The sequence below is a fragment of the Asparagus officinalis genome, chromosome 4, assembly GCF_001876935.1.
Source record: "Asparagus officinalis chromosome 4, Aspof.V1, whole genome shotgun sequence".
NCBI classification, from domain to species: Eukaryota; Viridiplantae; Streptophyta; class Magnoliopsida; order Asparagales; family Asparagaceae; genus Asparagus; species Asparagus officinalis.
The window spans coordinates 143,209,461-143,224,667 of NC_033797.1; the positions used below are offsets into that span (position 1 = coordinate 143,209,461).

General features: G+C 39.9%; 1 protein-coding gene across 2 annotated transcripts in view; it reads right to left on the reverse strand.

Annotated features, from left to right (window-relative positions):
• The window catches only part of LOC109839628 (cyclin-C1-1-like), an 18,355-nt gene extending 5,604 nt beyond the window's left edge, over positions 1–12,751 (reverse strand). Inside the window, exons 1-3 of one of the 2 annotated variants that reach the window (XM_020408131.1) lie at positions 12,536–12,750; positions 12,402–12,441; positions 672–716 (exon numbers count right to left, since the gene is read on the reverse strand). In XM_020408131.1, coding sequence (XP_020263720.1) covers positions 672–716; positions 12,402–12,441; positions 12,536–12,674 — 224 coding nt within the window. In that variant the 5' untranslated portion in view covers positions 12,675–12,750. Of the gene's footprint in view, positions 1–671; positions 717–12,401; positions 12,442–12,535 lie in introns of both variants that reach the window. The other variant, XM_020408132.1, reaches the window with a different exon arrangement.

The following is a 15,207-nucleotide window of genomic DNA, read 5'->3' on the forward strand; positions in this document are numbered from 1 at the left end:
CGCATACAGAGACACACAAACTCCAAGCTTTCATAACTACACAACCCTCTGAACTATTGGAAATTGGCACACACGGTATTACTGTGACGTGTACAAAGTCTAAGCTACCATTATTAATATATATCAACTCTAACACCAAAACTCTACCAATTGAAGAAAAAAGTATTTAAGGGTAGAATTGCTCAAAGCACGTCACATGGGAAGCACATGACAACTTAAACTAACTAGCACAATCATAATATTTTAGTGAAACAAATTTAGGGGTTTTCTCTAATTTATAAAGTTCAAAATTTTTTTTCTCCCCCCCCCCCCCCCCCACCCCACCCCCCACCCCAAAAAAAAAGAACTCCTAAAAATTCATGGGGGTTTTCTAAAATTTACCCTCTAACATAAGTGTAATGTATGTATGTAACAAAGATGGTGATGTTTTCCCTTGTATTTGAGAAGGGCTAAAAAACACTGCCAACTTTACATACCATACTTATTAGGATAAAAGTGAGTTGACCAAAACAACAAGCCAATCAAATGCTGCATTCAAGAAGCTAACAGCAACAACGGTCCATAACCCCCACATATCAAGCACAAGAAAACTAAACACAAGCAAATAAAAGGGGAAAGAGAGAGACAACCAAAAAGTAGAAAGAAAAAGAAAGGAAAATTTTCCATCATACCTAGTATATACGCGTCTAAAATAAGTAACTGCAGTCGCAATAACCCTGAAAGGCAGATGACAGTTAAGAAATCACTAAGAATCATCAGTGCAGGGCCAGGCACAAGCTTAATACTTTAATAGCAAGAAAAAAATTATAATGTTAAAAATGTTAATCAGAAACAACAGCCCTATAATACAGTTAGAACTTGTAACAAAAGATTCAGAGCCTTGGTTTTTCATCCTCTATCAAAGAGTATGAATATCTTAGGGAGCGTTTGGCAACTGAGGTGTTTTTGTCGTTTCTGCTTTTTTTAAAAATGATATGCGTTTGGCAACTAGGGTGTTTTTTGACATGACCCATTAAAAAGCCCACAAATAAACGCTTTTCTCAAAACACCAAAATGGTGTTTTGAGTTCCCGTTCTTTTTGTTGACATATTAGTATTAGTTAGGGACTTATTTGTAAGTTGTGTAGGGGCCTATATAAAGCCCAAGAGATCTCATAATGAATGAATTAGGGTTTCTTCATATATTTCAACTTGGTATCAGAGCCTCCTCTAAACCCTAGCCGCCGCCCCCCCCCCCACCTTCACCCCTCACCCGGCCGCCACCCCCCTTTTCCTGCTCCGATCAAATCGCTAGCCGCCCCTAACCCCGATCTCCCCTCTGCTCCGATCTCAACCAGAGGACCGACCCTCCTGCTGTCGATTCAACCAGACCCTCCCCGACCCTCCTCTGTCCGCATTTCTCAACCAGACCCTCCCCGACCCCCTCTTGTCCGATCTCAACCAGACCACCCCCCCACCCCCCACACCAACCCCTCACCACCCTCCAAACACCTGACCCGATCCCAAAACAGCCCCTCACCTGACCCCTTCAAACCTCCCCTGACCTCTAACCTCCAATAACAGCCCCTGGACCCGAACGAACCCCCAAAACAGCCGCCTGATCCCGAAAGCCGAACCTCCCAAAACAGCCCCTTGACCCGAGACCCCCAAAACCACTCTGACCGCGACCCTAAAACAACCCCGACCCCTTCCAACGCGTGGGCCACTCGCAACCCCCCCCCCCTGTTTGCCATCCTGTCGAACCTCGAGTTTGGCATGGATTCCCTCGACTCAGTCCTCGAACTGATGACAGGAAGAGTATATATCTCACAGCGATGAGATATATAACTGTTTTTGGTTCTTGTTTCCTCTGAGAAACAAGAATTTGTTTGAGATCTTACTCTTGTTGTGCAGCAGAGGTGCTGCCGAAATTTTTACTGAACACAACAAGGGTCGGAAGAGAAGGTGAACAGGTGGTGGGTCTGAAGCCTATTCGATGGAGGAGATCATCAAGAAGTTGAACCCTGCGGAGGTGTTAACTTTGATGAAGCTAATGAAGTTGTCGGCTGGTGAGAGCGCGACAAAACCATCGAAGAAGTTGGAGCTTCCGATCATCGATCTGAAGCTTGATGGACCGAGTACTTACCTGAGCTGGTCGAGGCGGGTGAGATACACCCTTACAGGGAGGAACCTGGAGGGTTACTTGACAGGAGAGGCGACAGAACCGGAGGAGGACTCGGAGGGAAGAGATGAGTGGAAGTCCACTCATATGTTGGTATACATCTGGCTTCTCGACTCGTTGGTCCCGACGATCGCCGCCACGGTGGATGGCATTGAGAATGTGAAGGATCGACGCCACAGTCCAGGGAGAGAGGACTGTACAGGAATATGCTACAGAGCTGGAGCGCCTGTGGCTGGATTATGATCATTTTTCTCCTCGGGCTAGCTGCAAGGACCCGGGATGTAAAGAGCGGGAGGCCTTTCTACAAGAGAGGACTATGGTGTTTCTTAGCTCATCCGAAGATTCCCACGCTTGAGGAGGCTGTCTCTGCTATGATCCAGGAGGAGACTCGCATTCGGCTGCAGGCGGGGACAGGTGGACTTCCTGTGGTGAAGTCAGCACTGACAGCCTCTAGCAACACTGGATCTAGGGGAGAGACCCGACAGTGTTACAACTGCGGTGCGGTGGGTCATCTAAGGTATGTTTGCACCAAGCCATCCAAGGAAGGAGATTCGGGTGGACGTGGACAGTTCGGAGGTCGTAGTCGTAGTCGTGGGGGTCGACGAGGTGGAAGAGGAGCAGGAAATCGGGCGAATCTGACGGTAGCAGAAGAAGAAGAAGCTGAGGTGGTCTTTACAGAGGAGGATCGTGCTCTCCTCACGATACTCAGGAAAAAACAGCAAGTAGCAGGGGATGGAGATTTGAGGAATGGGACTGCGGAGGCATCTACTTCGTTCTTCGTCAGAGGCAACACTGCTACCTATGCTCATCCGACCAAAGGTACTGATGACATACATGCTCTTGCTTCTATGTCTCCTGACAGATCATCAGCATGGATAGTCGACTCCGGTGCGTCTTGTCATGTGACAGGTAATGCTAGTGAGTTCTCATCATATACTCACTTAGCATCGCCTGATAGTATTCAAACAGCTAATGGTACATTTCAGCCGGTGGTTGGTAAGGGTACAGTCGATTGTACTGGTTCTGTAACTTTGTCCAATGTTTTGCATGCTCCTTCCTTTCCAGTCAATCTTTTGTCCATTAGTTCTATCATCCTCTAACTAAAATGCATTGTTTCTTTTGATATTCCCAAGGTGATTTTTCGGGAGAAGGGAACAAGGCGGAGACTTGGGACTGGCACATGGCGTAGTGGACTGTGGTATCTGGATCGTGAAGGGCTGGATTCAGCATTAGTGTCAGTCATAGAGGAAGCAGGAGTAGGATATAAAATGAGTGCTGAGAATGAGTTAATGCTTCATCATCAGCGTTTGGGACACTCATCCTTTAGGCCCCGTTTGGCAAAGGGTTAATGAAGAGGGGTTAAAGAGAATGATTAATGTACTTAGCCCATTTGATAATCCGAAGGACTAAATTATTAACCCGTTAAATAAGTTTTATTTTAGCCCTTATGATCAGTTTTAGTGTTTGGGAATAACAATGATTTTGACTATTTTCTTTATAATTAGAAGGGTTAACTCTTATTCTATCTAAATATGAGTATTAGTAAACCCCTCATTTTGAGGGGTTAACTCATTTTAACCCCTCTAAAGGGGTTAACTTAACCCTGCTATATTTTTTATGTTTGGCAAATTATGGAGGGTTAACTCACTTTAACCCTTATATGGATTTGTTGTGTTTGGTAGGTTAAGAAGGGGTTAAGTCTCCTTAACCCCTCACTTAACCCTTTGCCAAACGGTACCTTAGTGTTTTAGGTAGATTGTATCCTTCTTTATTTGAAAAAGCAAATAAACAGAAACTTGTGTGTGATGCATGTGAGTTTGGAAAGCTTACTAGAAGCTCTTATGTTAGTTCTGATCATAGAAGTTCTCATGCATTTGACTTGGTACATTCAAATGTTTGGGGGCCTTGTTCCACAAGTTCTATGAATGGATACAAGTATTTTGTTATATTTATTGATTGCTTCTCTCGTGTTACTTGGTTATACTTGATGAAGAATAAGAGTGATGTGTTTGGGTGTTTCCAAAATTTTCATAGGACTGTTCAGACTCAATACGGAACAGTGGTGAAAGTATTAAGGTCAGATAATGTGACAGAGTATACCAACAGAGCCTTTGAAGAATATTTGTCAGCTCAAGGAATACATCACCAGATAACCTGTCCATACACACCAGCTCAGAATTGGGTAGCGGAAAGGAAGAACATACATCTTTTAGAGGTTGCTAGAAGCATGATGATCTCTATGAATGTCCCAGAAACATTATGGGGGCAAGCAGTATTGACCGCAGCAGCATTGATCAACAGAATGCCCTCGAGAGTGTTGGATTGGAAGTCTCCGTGTGAGATATTGAAGGGAGATAATGGTGGGATCCTTCCACTCAAAGTGTTTGGCTGTGTGTGCTTTGTGAAGGACAACAGGCCATCTGTCGGGAAGCTTGCCACTAGAGCTGTGAAGTGCATTTTTGTGGGATATTCTGCTACTCAGAAGGGATATGTTTGCTGGAGCCCGATGGAGAAAAGGTTATTTGTAAGCATGGATGTGCACTTTTGAGAACTCGAGCCATATTACACCCAGAAGGTAACTTCATCCGCTGGTAACTCGCCCAATACTAGAAGCATGAGGCGAGAGGAGGAGAATGGTGAGAGAACGGTGAACAATGTGGAGAAATCCATTTCTGTATCGATTCCTTGGGAGGGAGAATTGATTGAGGAGGAGCAAGAGAATGACGAAGAAAAAAAATGAGACAAGAGGTGTTAGGCCCACTGTTCAGGGGGAGCTACTAACTTATAGTAGGAAGGGCAAGCAAATTACAGGAACAGAACCTACAGTGTCACTAGTGCTGCCAAGTCTCTTACCAACGCCTACCCCGACTCCTGAAACACCTACACCACCACCAGTTTTATCCCAAGGTGATAACATTCCTACTGATAACATTCCTCTCCCTACTCCTCCCACACCAATACCAGTACGGAGGACTACTCGTAGTAATGCGGGAAATCCTCCCGATAGATATGGTTAGGATCTTGCCCAATTTGTATCATATTCTAATATCCACCCTGCACATAGGGCATTCATTGCATCATTGGACTCTGTTACTGTACCTAATAATTAGCAGGTTGCTAAAAAGGATCCAAAGTGGAAAGCGGCTATGCACGAGGAGCTAGGAGCTCTAGAGAAGAACCGTACTTGGGAGTTAGTAAAACTAACAAAAGGGAAGAGAGCAGTTGGATACAAGTGGGTCTTCGCTGTGAAGCAGAATCCAGATGGACAGGTTGAGCGCTACAAAGCTCGTCTGGTGGCAAAAGGATATAGTCAGACATATGACATCTGTTAGGAATCTTGACCCCAAGATTAGTTTGTTTTGATGATAACAAATATAATATGTTGTGTGTATTATGTGCTAACATTATATTTATGAAGTTTGCAATTCAAAGAATTACACTTATGTTAACAAATGGAAACCAAATTCCAAGTGGATTTGGATTCCTAAGGGCTAATCCTAATGATATAATATAAAAGGGTACCAAAGTGCTTGATATTTTTATTAAGGTACCCAAGAAAAGAAATTTTTAATTAGAATTATGTTTATTTCTTTTTGCTAATGACAAAGGGGGAGTTATATAGAAAATTTTAATGCTTTGATGCAGGGGGAGTAAAAGATTTTATTTAATGATTTCATGCAGGGGGATTAAAATTTTTATATCTTAATAACATATATTTGTCATCATCAAAAAGGGGGAGAATGTTAGGAATCTTGACCCCAAGATTAGTTTGTTTTGATGATAACAAATATTATATGTTGTGTGTATTATGTGCTAACATTTGTTTTGCAGTATCAGAGCTATATCAACAATTATATTCAAAGAGATACTCAAGACATAGATGAGTTCAAGGCAAAATGAAGCAAAGAAGAAGATATACTTTATTGTCAAAATGTAATTTTATATTTTCTTTGCTTAGAAATTTGTACAAGCCTTGATCACTCACACACATGCACACACATAGTGTTAGAACACACTAACACATGCTTAGTGTGTTGGTTAACAATAGAAATCCCCTATGTTAGCCATTAGAGTTTATAGATATTAAGTGAGTCTTAAAACATTTTATTTACACCCCTTATAAATTAGAATCTGGAAAAACTCAAAAGACCAAAGTTGTAGGTCTCTTCAAGAGCTTTCCAACAAATCTTAAATCACCTCATTCCGATATCGGATGAGAACGTTATAGTCAAAATACTAAACAGAAAAATTCCAGAATCTGAGTTTACAGTGTAGTCGACTACTATGCCTTGTAGTCGACTACTGAGCAATTTTCTGACTTCACAGAGTCTGTTTAGACTCAGTGTAGTCGACTACTATGACTTGTAGTCGACTACAGAAGCAGTTTTTCCAGATTTCAGTTTTAAAATAAGTGACTGTTTATAGCCGTTTTGTGGACGTTAATTGGGTTTAAAATTATGTCATTTCAGAGGCTATAAATAGGTTTAAACATCAGAAAACAACAACTAAGTTTTACACTTGCAAGATCAAACATTTTGTGCATATTCACTCTCTAATTTTCCAGATTTTCATGCTAAGTGTTTAGAAAAAGAGAGTTTCTGATATTGCCTTGGTTTCAATCATTCTTAGAGATTGTATAGACAATATTCAGAGAGTTAAAAGAATCCTAAGCCACTGCAGCACTTCACTACACATTCAAGGCTTATAGGATCAATTGTGTTCTTGCTTCAAAAAGGATTTCTCTCGGGTTTGAGAGGGTTGATCTCTTGGTTTAGAGATTGGGTGGCAATTGGCATGGTCTTGTCAATTGGTGTTGCAATTTGCATGGTCTTGCAAATTGGTCAGGTTTGCTTTTGATTTTGTAAGGTTTCAAAATCATAGTGGAAATCTCAAGCGGGATTTGCTTGGGGACTGGATGTACACCGGGTTGGTGGAACCAGTATAAAACTTTGTGTTTGTGATTGTGAATTTCTGAGATTGCCATTTTTCTTTGCAATTTATAATCTACTTTGCATATATTTTAAAAGAACACTATTCACCCCTCTTCTAGTGTTCTAGTGTATCTATTTCAGATCCTACATTTGGTATCAGAGCAAGGTGAAAGATGGCATCGTCAAATACATCACAATTCAAGGAAGGTTACTCTACAAATCGTCCTCCAATGTTCGATGGTTCGAACTACAACTATTGGAAGTGCAGAATGAAGATTTACCTTCAATCAATTGGCTACGAACTTTGGAACGTCGTGGAAACAAAATATGAGAAGCCAACAACTCCTTTTGCAGAATGGACTACTTCTCAAAGAAATAATGCAAATTTGGATTCAAAAGCAATGAATGCATTATTTTGTGCACTTGACAAGAATGAGTTCAATAGGGTGTCAACGGCCACATCTGCATACGATATTTGGCATACACTTGAGGTAACTCATGAAGGTACAAATAAAGTTAAAGAATCTAAAATATCTGTTCTTGTGCACAGGTTTGAGTTATTCAAAATGAAAGAACAAAAAGAGGAATCCACTCACATGTGCTTCATGGCACAAGAAGATGAGGTATGCAATAATGAAGAATTATTAGATGCTTTCAATGAATTATATGAAACATTTTTGAGATTAAAGGCTTCACATAATTTTCTTAAAGGTGAAAATAAAAGATTACTTGAAGAAATTTCTGATTTTAATTCTTCTACTATTTCTAATTCTCAAGTAATTGAATTGAAAGAGGAAAATAAATCCTTGCTTAAAGAAAATCATATTTTGACTAATGAGAATGTTTATCTAAAATCAGAATGCAATGATTTAAAAATCCGCATTAATGTTTTAGATAAAGATATTTCTTCTATTAAATTAAAATATGATGATATATGTTTGAATGTTAGTAAATTCAATAAAAGTAAAGAGAATTTGAATAATTTGCTCTCATTTCAAAAATCTTCAAACAATCATTTTGGCATTGGATTTGTTCCTAAGTATTTTATAAAGAATGATTATGTTTTGAAGAATAATAATAAGAATATTCATGCTAAACAAAATAAGTATATATGGATTCCTAAGAATTTGAATATTCATGATAGGAATTATTATATTTCATCTTATATTTATGAAGTTTGCAATTCAAAGAATTACACTTATGTTAACAAATGGAAACCAAATTCCAAGTGGATTTGGATTCCTAAGGGCTAATCCTAATGATATAATATAAAAGGGTACCAAAGTGCTTGATATTTTTATTAAGGTACCCAAGAAAAGAAATTTTTAATTAGAATTATGTTTATTTCTTTTTGCTAATGACAAAGGGGGAGTTATATAGAAAATTTTAATTTTAAATTTTTTACTAATGCTTTGATGCCGGGGGAGTAAAAGATTTTATTTAATGATTTCATGCAGGGGGATTAAAATTTTTATATCTTAATAACATATATTTGTCATCATCAAAAAGGGGGAGAATGTTAGGAATCTTGACCCCAAGATTAGTTTGTTTTGATGATAACAAATATTATATGTTGTGTGTATTATGTGCTAACATTTATTTTGTAGTATCAGAGTTATATCGACAATTATATTCAAAGAGATACTCAAGACATAGATGAGTTCAAGGCAAAATGAAGCAAAGAAGAAGATATACTTTATTGTCAAAATGTAATTTTATATTTTCTTTGCTTAGAAATTTGTACAAGCCTTGATCACTCACACACATGCACACACATAGTGTTAGAACACACTAACACATGCTTAGTGTGTTGGTTAACAATAGAAATCCCCTATGTTAGCCATTAGAGTTTATAGATATTGAGTGAGTCTTAAAACATTTCATTTACACCCCTTAGAAATTAGAATCTGGAAAAACTCAAAAGACTAAAGTTGTAGGTCTCTTCAAGAGCTTTCCAACAAATCTTAAATCACCTCATTCCGATATCGGATGAGAAAGTTACAGTCAAAATACTAACCAGATATAACAACCAGAAACAGAGAGTCTGAAAAATCTCTGTCTGGTCGACCAGATATGTACCTGGTCGACCAGAGGCTCCAGATTTGGACGAAAATTCCAAAATTTCTCTGTCTGGTCGACCAGGCCTCAATCTGGTCGACCAGACAGCCATTCTAACAGCTATATTTTTCAAATATATATGAACGTTTTGTGAACGTTTTTGGCAGTTATTTTTGAATATTTTTGAACTAAAATTATACCTATAAATAGGTGTTAAGTTCTGAAATTTTATATCAGAATTCCTTTCTATAAACTTGAGTTTTTCTTGACTTCTTAAGATCATTTTGAAGAAAAAAACTGCATGAAAATTTCAGTTCTGTTCTTGATAAAAGTTCCACCACTCTAGAACAAAAATCATCCCTATAGCCTATTGTAAGTCACTCACATCTACACATCAAGGCTTATAGGAAGAGAAAGTTGTACCATCTTGTTTTTTATTTGATAATCTCTTGAAAGAAGAGATTGTTGTGGCATTGGCAATTGAAGATTGTCAAGGTTGTACGGTTTGCTTGCGGGTTGCAAGTGCTTGCGGTTTTGCAAGTGGAAATAGTGGAGAAATCTCAAGCAAGGCTTGGGGACTGGATGTAGGTCTTGAGGACCGAACCAGTATAAATCCTTGTGTTTGCGTATGCAATTTTCTGTGATTGTCTACACATTGGTTTGATCTTTCTTACTCTTTGTGATATTATTTTATTGAAATTTAAAGTTTCCGCATTAGATTTCATAAACACTATTCAACCCCCCTTCTAGTGTTTGAGTGCCATTGCAGCGATCCTACAATCGACTACGATGAGACTTTTGCACCGGTGACAAAGATGAGCACTGTTCGGACCTTAATCTCTCTGGCAGTAAATGGTGGATGAAAGCTACACCAACTAGGCACTGTTCGGACCTTAATCTCTCTGGCAGTAAATGGTGGATGAAAGCTACACCAACTAGATGTGAAAAACACATTTCTTCATGGAGATCTAGTGGAGGAGGTATACATGGAGATACCACCAGGATTCGGTACAGATCAGACAGTGGGAAAGGTCTGCAGATTGAAGAAGTCTCTCTATGGGCTAAAGCAGTCTCCTCGTGCTTGGTTTGATAGATTCAGGAAGGCTATGATTGGTATAGGGTACCAACAGATCAGTGCCGACCATACCGTGTTCTTTCGAAGAAGTTGAGGTCACATCACCTTGCTTGCAGTATATATGAATGATATGATTATTACAGGGGATGATGAGAAGGAGATTGCCCAACTCAAAGTGAGACTGGGTAAGGAATTCGAGGTGAAAGATCTTGGCTTGCTTCGATACTTTCTTGGAATAGAGATAGCTCGAGGAGCGGAGGGGATCGTCCTATCCCAGAGAAAGTATGCACTGAATCTTCTCAAAGAAACAGGAATGTTAGGATGCAAACCTGTAACTACACCGATCGACCAGAAGTTTAAGCTGGGTGCTGAAGCTGGAGAACCAGTTGATCGTAACAGATACCAAAGGCTGGTGGGCAGGTTGATCTATCTGTGTCACACACGTCCTGATATCTCTTTTACAGTGAGCGTGGTGAGTCGCTACATGCATGATCCAAGGAAAGGTCATATGAACGCAGTGTATCAGATTCTAAGGTATTTGAAGAATGCCCCCGGAAAAGGACTAATCTTCAGGAAGAATGAACACATGAGCATTGAGGACTATTGTGACTCTGATTGGGCTAGTTGTGCTGATGACAGGAGGTCCACCTCAGGATACTGCATCTTTATAGGAGGCAACTTAGTCTCGTGGAAGAGCAAGAAGCAGTCGGTGGTGACGAGATCGACAGCTGAGGCAGAGTATAGAGCTATGGCCTTAGGAGTTGCTGAGTTGCTATGGTTGAAGAGTATGCTGATGGAGCTGAAGCTGGATCAAGGAGCTAAGATGAAGTTGTGGTGTGACAACAAGTCAGCCATCAGTATCGCCAACAACCCAGTGTAGCATGATAGAACCAAACACATCGAGATCGATAGGTTCTTCATCAAAGAGAAGTTGGATAGTGGACTATTGGAGCTAAATCATGTTTCGACTAAGGACCAGGCAGCAGATTGTCTGACTAAAGGACTTAGCTCAGTAGATATGATTAGAGGATGTGACAAGATGGGCTTAGTAGATATCTTTCGTCCATCTTGAGGAGGAGTGTTGACATATTAGTATTAGTTAGGGACTTATTTGTAAGTTGTGTAGGGGGCCTATATAAAGCCCAAGAGATCTCATAATGAATGAATTAGGGTTTCTTCATATATTTCAACTCTTTTTTTTCACCTAAGCCCTAACAGCTCGTCGCCAGCTCCTCTTCTCCCACCCAGCTCTCTCTTCTCCCCAAACAATACCCGAGCCCGAAGCTATCAGTGAGATCTTTGGCCGGAGGTTTCTTACGCTGTGACTCGAGATCTATGTGATCCTTCATCGGCCTCTCCTCAACGTCGATCTCGCCGGATGTCTGGGTCGTCACGAAGGAATCATCGACGGTCGCGATCCCATCTTTGACGATCTCAATCCGCCGGCTCTGGCGGCGGCGGCGAGGGCAACGAAAGTGGAAGAGGGAGAGGCAACACAGTGGGCCCCAATGCCGCCGCCCTGATTGAAGAGGGCACAGAGGGTGTTGTGCTCCCTGACATTAAATAGATAGAAAAGGGACTATCAACATGATCAGGGGTATAAAAGATGGCCAAATTCCTCTAAACCCTCATCTCCTTCTCCTACGTCCCTCCAATCCTCAAATATTTCGTTATTGACAAAATCAAGGCCAACACAAATCTCATTCAAACACCAAACTAGTACAAACAGTTGAAGTTATGGGGAAAAGACAACGTTCAATATCAATCTACAGACCATAAAAATCATGTATATGAATCATCTAATACCAATTGCTTTGAATCTCTCAATAGCATTCAAATACTACTATACTAAATTACCCGGCATTGGTTGCAGATATGTGTCAAGTGTAAGTCACTCCTAACCTATCCTTCTTGAACACAGTTGCATCCATGTCTTTCCAGCTTTCATATTGTTATCCATACCTAACCTATTTATTATTGAGATGATTTATATTGTAAATATTTTCCTTGGTTTACAATGAGAAAATAATATTGGTTATGTGTTCATTCCGTACGGGTATTTATCAAATCACAGTATCGCAATACTAGTCAACACATCAAAAGAAACCAACTTGGAATTTCCCAATTCCCAAAAAAGAAAATTTTGCCCAATTCAAGAACAAAGACAAGGACCAAACCTTTGCCTGACTTTAACTTGCTGAGCCACCCTCCAAATATCTGGAAAAATCCATCAAATCAAGCAAAAACACAATTAGCAAACCCTAACGATTCAGGATTCAAGAAAGGGGGAAACGAGGAAAGGAAGCATTACGGTTGGTCATGTGGATCTTGATGAGCTTGAACTCTTCAGGGGTGAGGCCCTTCTCCTTGTCGATGGGATTGACGACGTCGACCTGCTCTGGATCGAGGAGCTGCTTGTAGTGTGACGATGTCCAGAAGTTCGCCGCCATCGCCCACGGCGGAGATCAGCGCTCTTCGCGGAGGTAAAACTAACCCCCCCAAAGCAGGAAAAGGGAACGGCGGTTTTGCATAAAAATCTTCGGCTAGTTAGCACTTGAGCGCCTTATAGATTCCCCTACTTTGCACTTTTATACCCTCAGTTCGTTTTCTTATGTGGCACTTATTTGCACTTTAGTGCCTTCTATAAAGGACAGATTTTTAAAATAGACCCATTTAGAAACTTATTTTGGCTGACACGGGGTCGAAAGTGGCGAAAAAACATAAAAAAATTCACGGGATTTACTAGGAAAAAGAAAGGAAAGATAAAATAAGTTTGCAAAGGGTCTATTTTGAAAATTTGTATGAATACTCTACTGTGACACTTACAAGCATATCATAATTTTATTACTACCCAAAGTTTAAATTTTAATGTACAATTAGGTTACATGGTTTTTTGGGACTTGGAAAAAGAGAGGAAAGATAAAATAGGAAAAGAAAAAACCATAGAGAATGAGAGGAAAGTATAATATATTATTTGGAAGTTTAGTAAAGAAAATGGAGGGGAATTTATGTCATCATGTTTAGAAGTCTAGTAAAAGGAAAGAATGAAAAAAGAAGGGAGAACACAATGACAACATTTTTATAAAAAGTTCACCTCGCCTCCTCTACCGTGCGTTACCCCTCAAAAAACTCACATGCAGAGTTAGCTACCTGCTTTCCTTCCCTTGCCATTTGCTACCCCAGCAATCTAAACACATTATTAGGTTTATAACACTAAATTAAAAAAAATTAAGTGTTAAAGGGTTCTAAATTTAGTTTGACAAAATTTTTCTTATTCGCATAACATAAGGGATTAAAGTGCAGCTTTGAGAAATACAGGGTATGTAAGTGCTATCGAAGTCATGTGAGGGTATATGTTATACCCCTAAAAAATATTATTGTTAATCTTCATTGAACAGTGGACACGTGTCATGCAATTTATATAACTAAGTCAAAACCAATATAATATATGCCTCATCTTGACCAATTGTTTGGCCGACATCTCACGTAATCGAAACAAAAGGTTCTACTACACGGCCAACCCTTCAATTAATTCCCTGAGCAATCTGACTCGACCAACTGTTTGGCCGACATCTTGCATAATCGAGACAAAATGGGGTATTTGTCGCCCAACCCGGCCAATCACCTTTACGAATAACCCTCACTCAACCCAAAACCATCAACATGTATAGTCGACTATCAACTGGATGACTAAGAGAGTTGGTAGTTTTCTCGAACCTCGCACCGACAACCGCTTGACCTTGCATTATCTGCCTTGACAAAGTCATTATTGCTCTGGTCAATAAAGTCTTTATGACTTATCAGGCCCCATTATCCCTAAGCACTTGTTGTCGCTTAGCATGAAACACATGGACAACCCCTCCTTTCTAAGTGGCCGACACATGTTAGCTATCTGCCAACTCATCTGCCTAGTTGGACTCGGTCCAAGTTACCTTCTTGCCCCTTATAATCACTTTAAAAAGGAGGTGCACTGCATGAGGTAAGGCTCTAGTCGTTTTAACCCAATTAATAGCTAAATGTATATTTTCCCCACTGAAGAGCATCTACTGACTTGATCGTCGGGGGAACAACCGGAGAACCCAACTTCAGCCTCTTATGAGTTCTTTCTTGTGCAGGGAAGAACAGAAAACCCCAGAGCTAAACATCAGAAGGAGTTAGAGCATCTTAATCACTCCAAAAACCTGCAAATTATTCCCTCTTTGATAACTGACATCAATAGTATACAAATGGCTAAAATTCCTAATTGGCTTAAATAGTGCCACCTCTTTACCATTTTGGCCTAAAAAGTGACAGCGACGACAATTTAACCTAAAAAGTAATAAATTAGTGATAAATAAACCTTTCTGGTCACCAGAAGCGATTTTTAAACAAGAAAATTAAGAGATTTTATATATACCCTTCAAATTTCTCATATTTTCTGATTTAACCCCTCAAGTTTTATAATTTTGTAAAAAGAACTCATCTCTCCCTCCATTCCCACCATCTTTTCCCTCATCCTTCCTGTCATCTCTTTCATTCTTTTCTTTTCCCAATGGTCACCATTCTCTCTACTTTCTTTCACATATCCTCACTCTTAAGGAGATTGATTTTTAATGATTAGAGGATGAAAGAGGAGTATGAAGCAAGGAGGAAGAGAGAGTGCAAGAAAAGAAAAGACGAATGAGGTTAAAATTTATGGTTGAACGTTTAATTTTTGAGTGTTGGGAATGGGTGAAGCAAGTAGGAAGAGAGAGTGAGAGAAAGGAGGAAAAGAAGAAGGGAGAATGAGAGAGAGGAGGAGATGTTGGGGATTTGGAGTAAAAGAGTTGGATGAGATGAAGGAAATTAGAAAGTAAGTATGATGATTCATGAAATAAGGTAGGAGAGGGAGTGAGGGAGGAGGGAAGGTTAGGGTATAAGGAAGAATAAGGGTATGGAGAAGATGGTGGGAAGGAGGAGGAAGAAGATAGTGGAAAAAGAGGATGTTTTTTTTTCCACAAATTT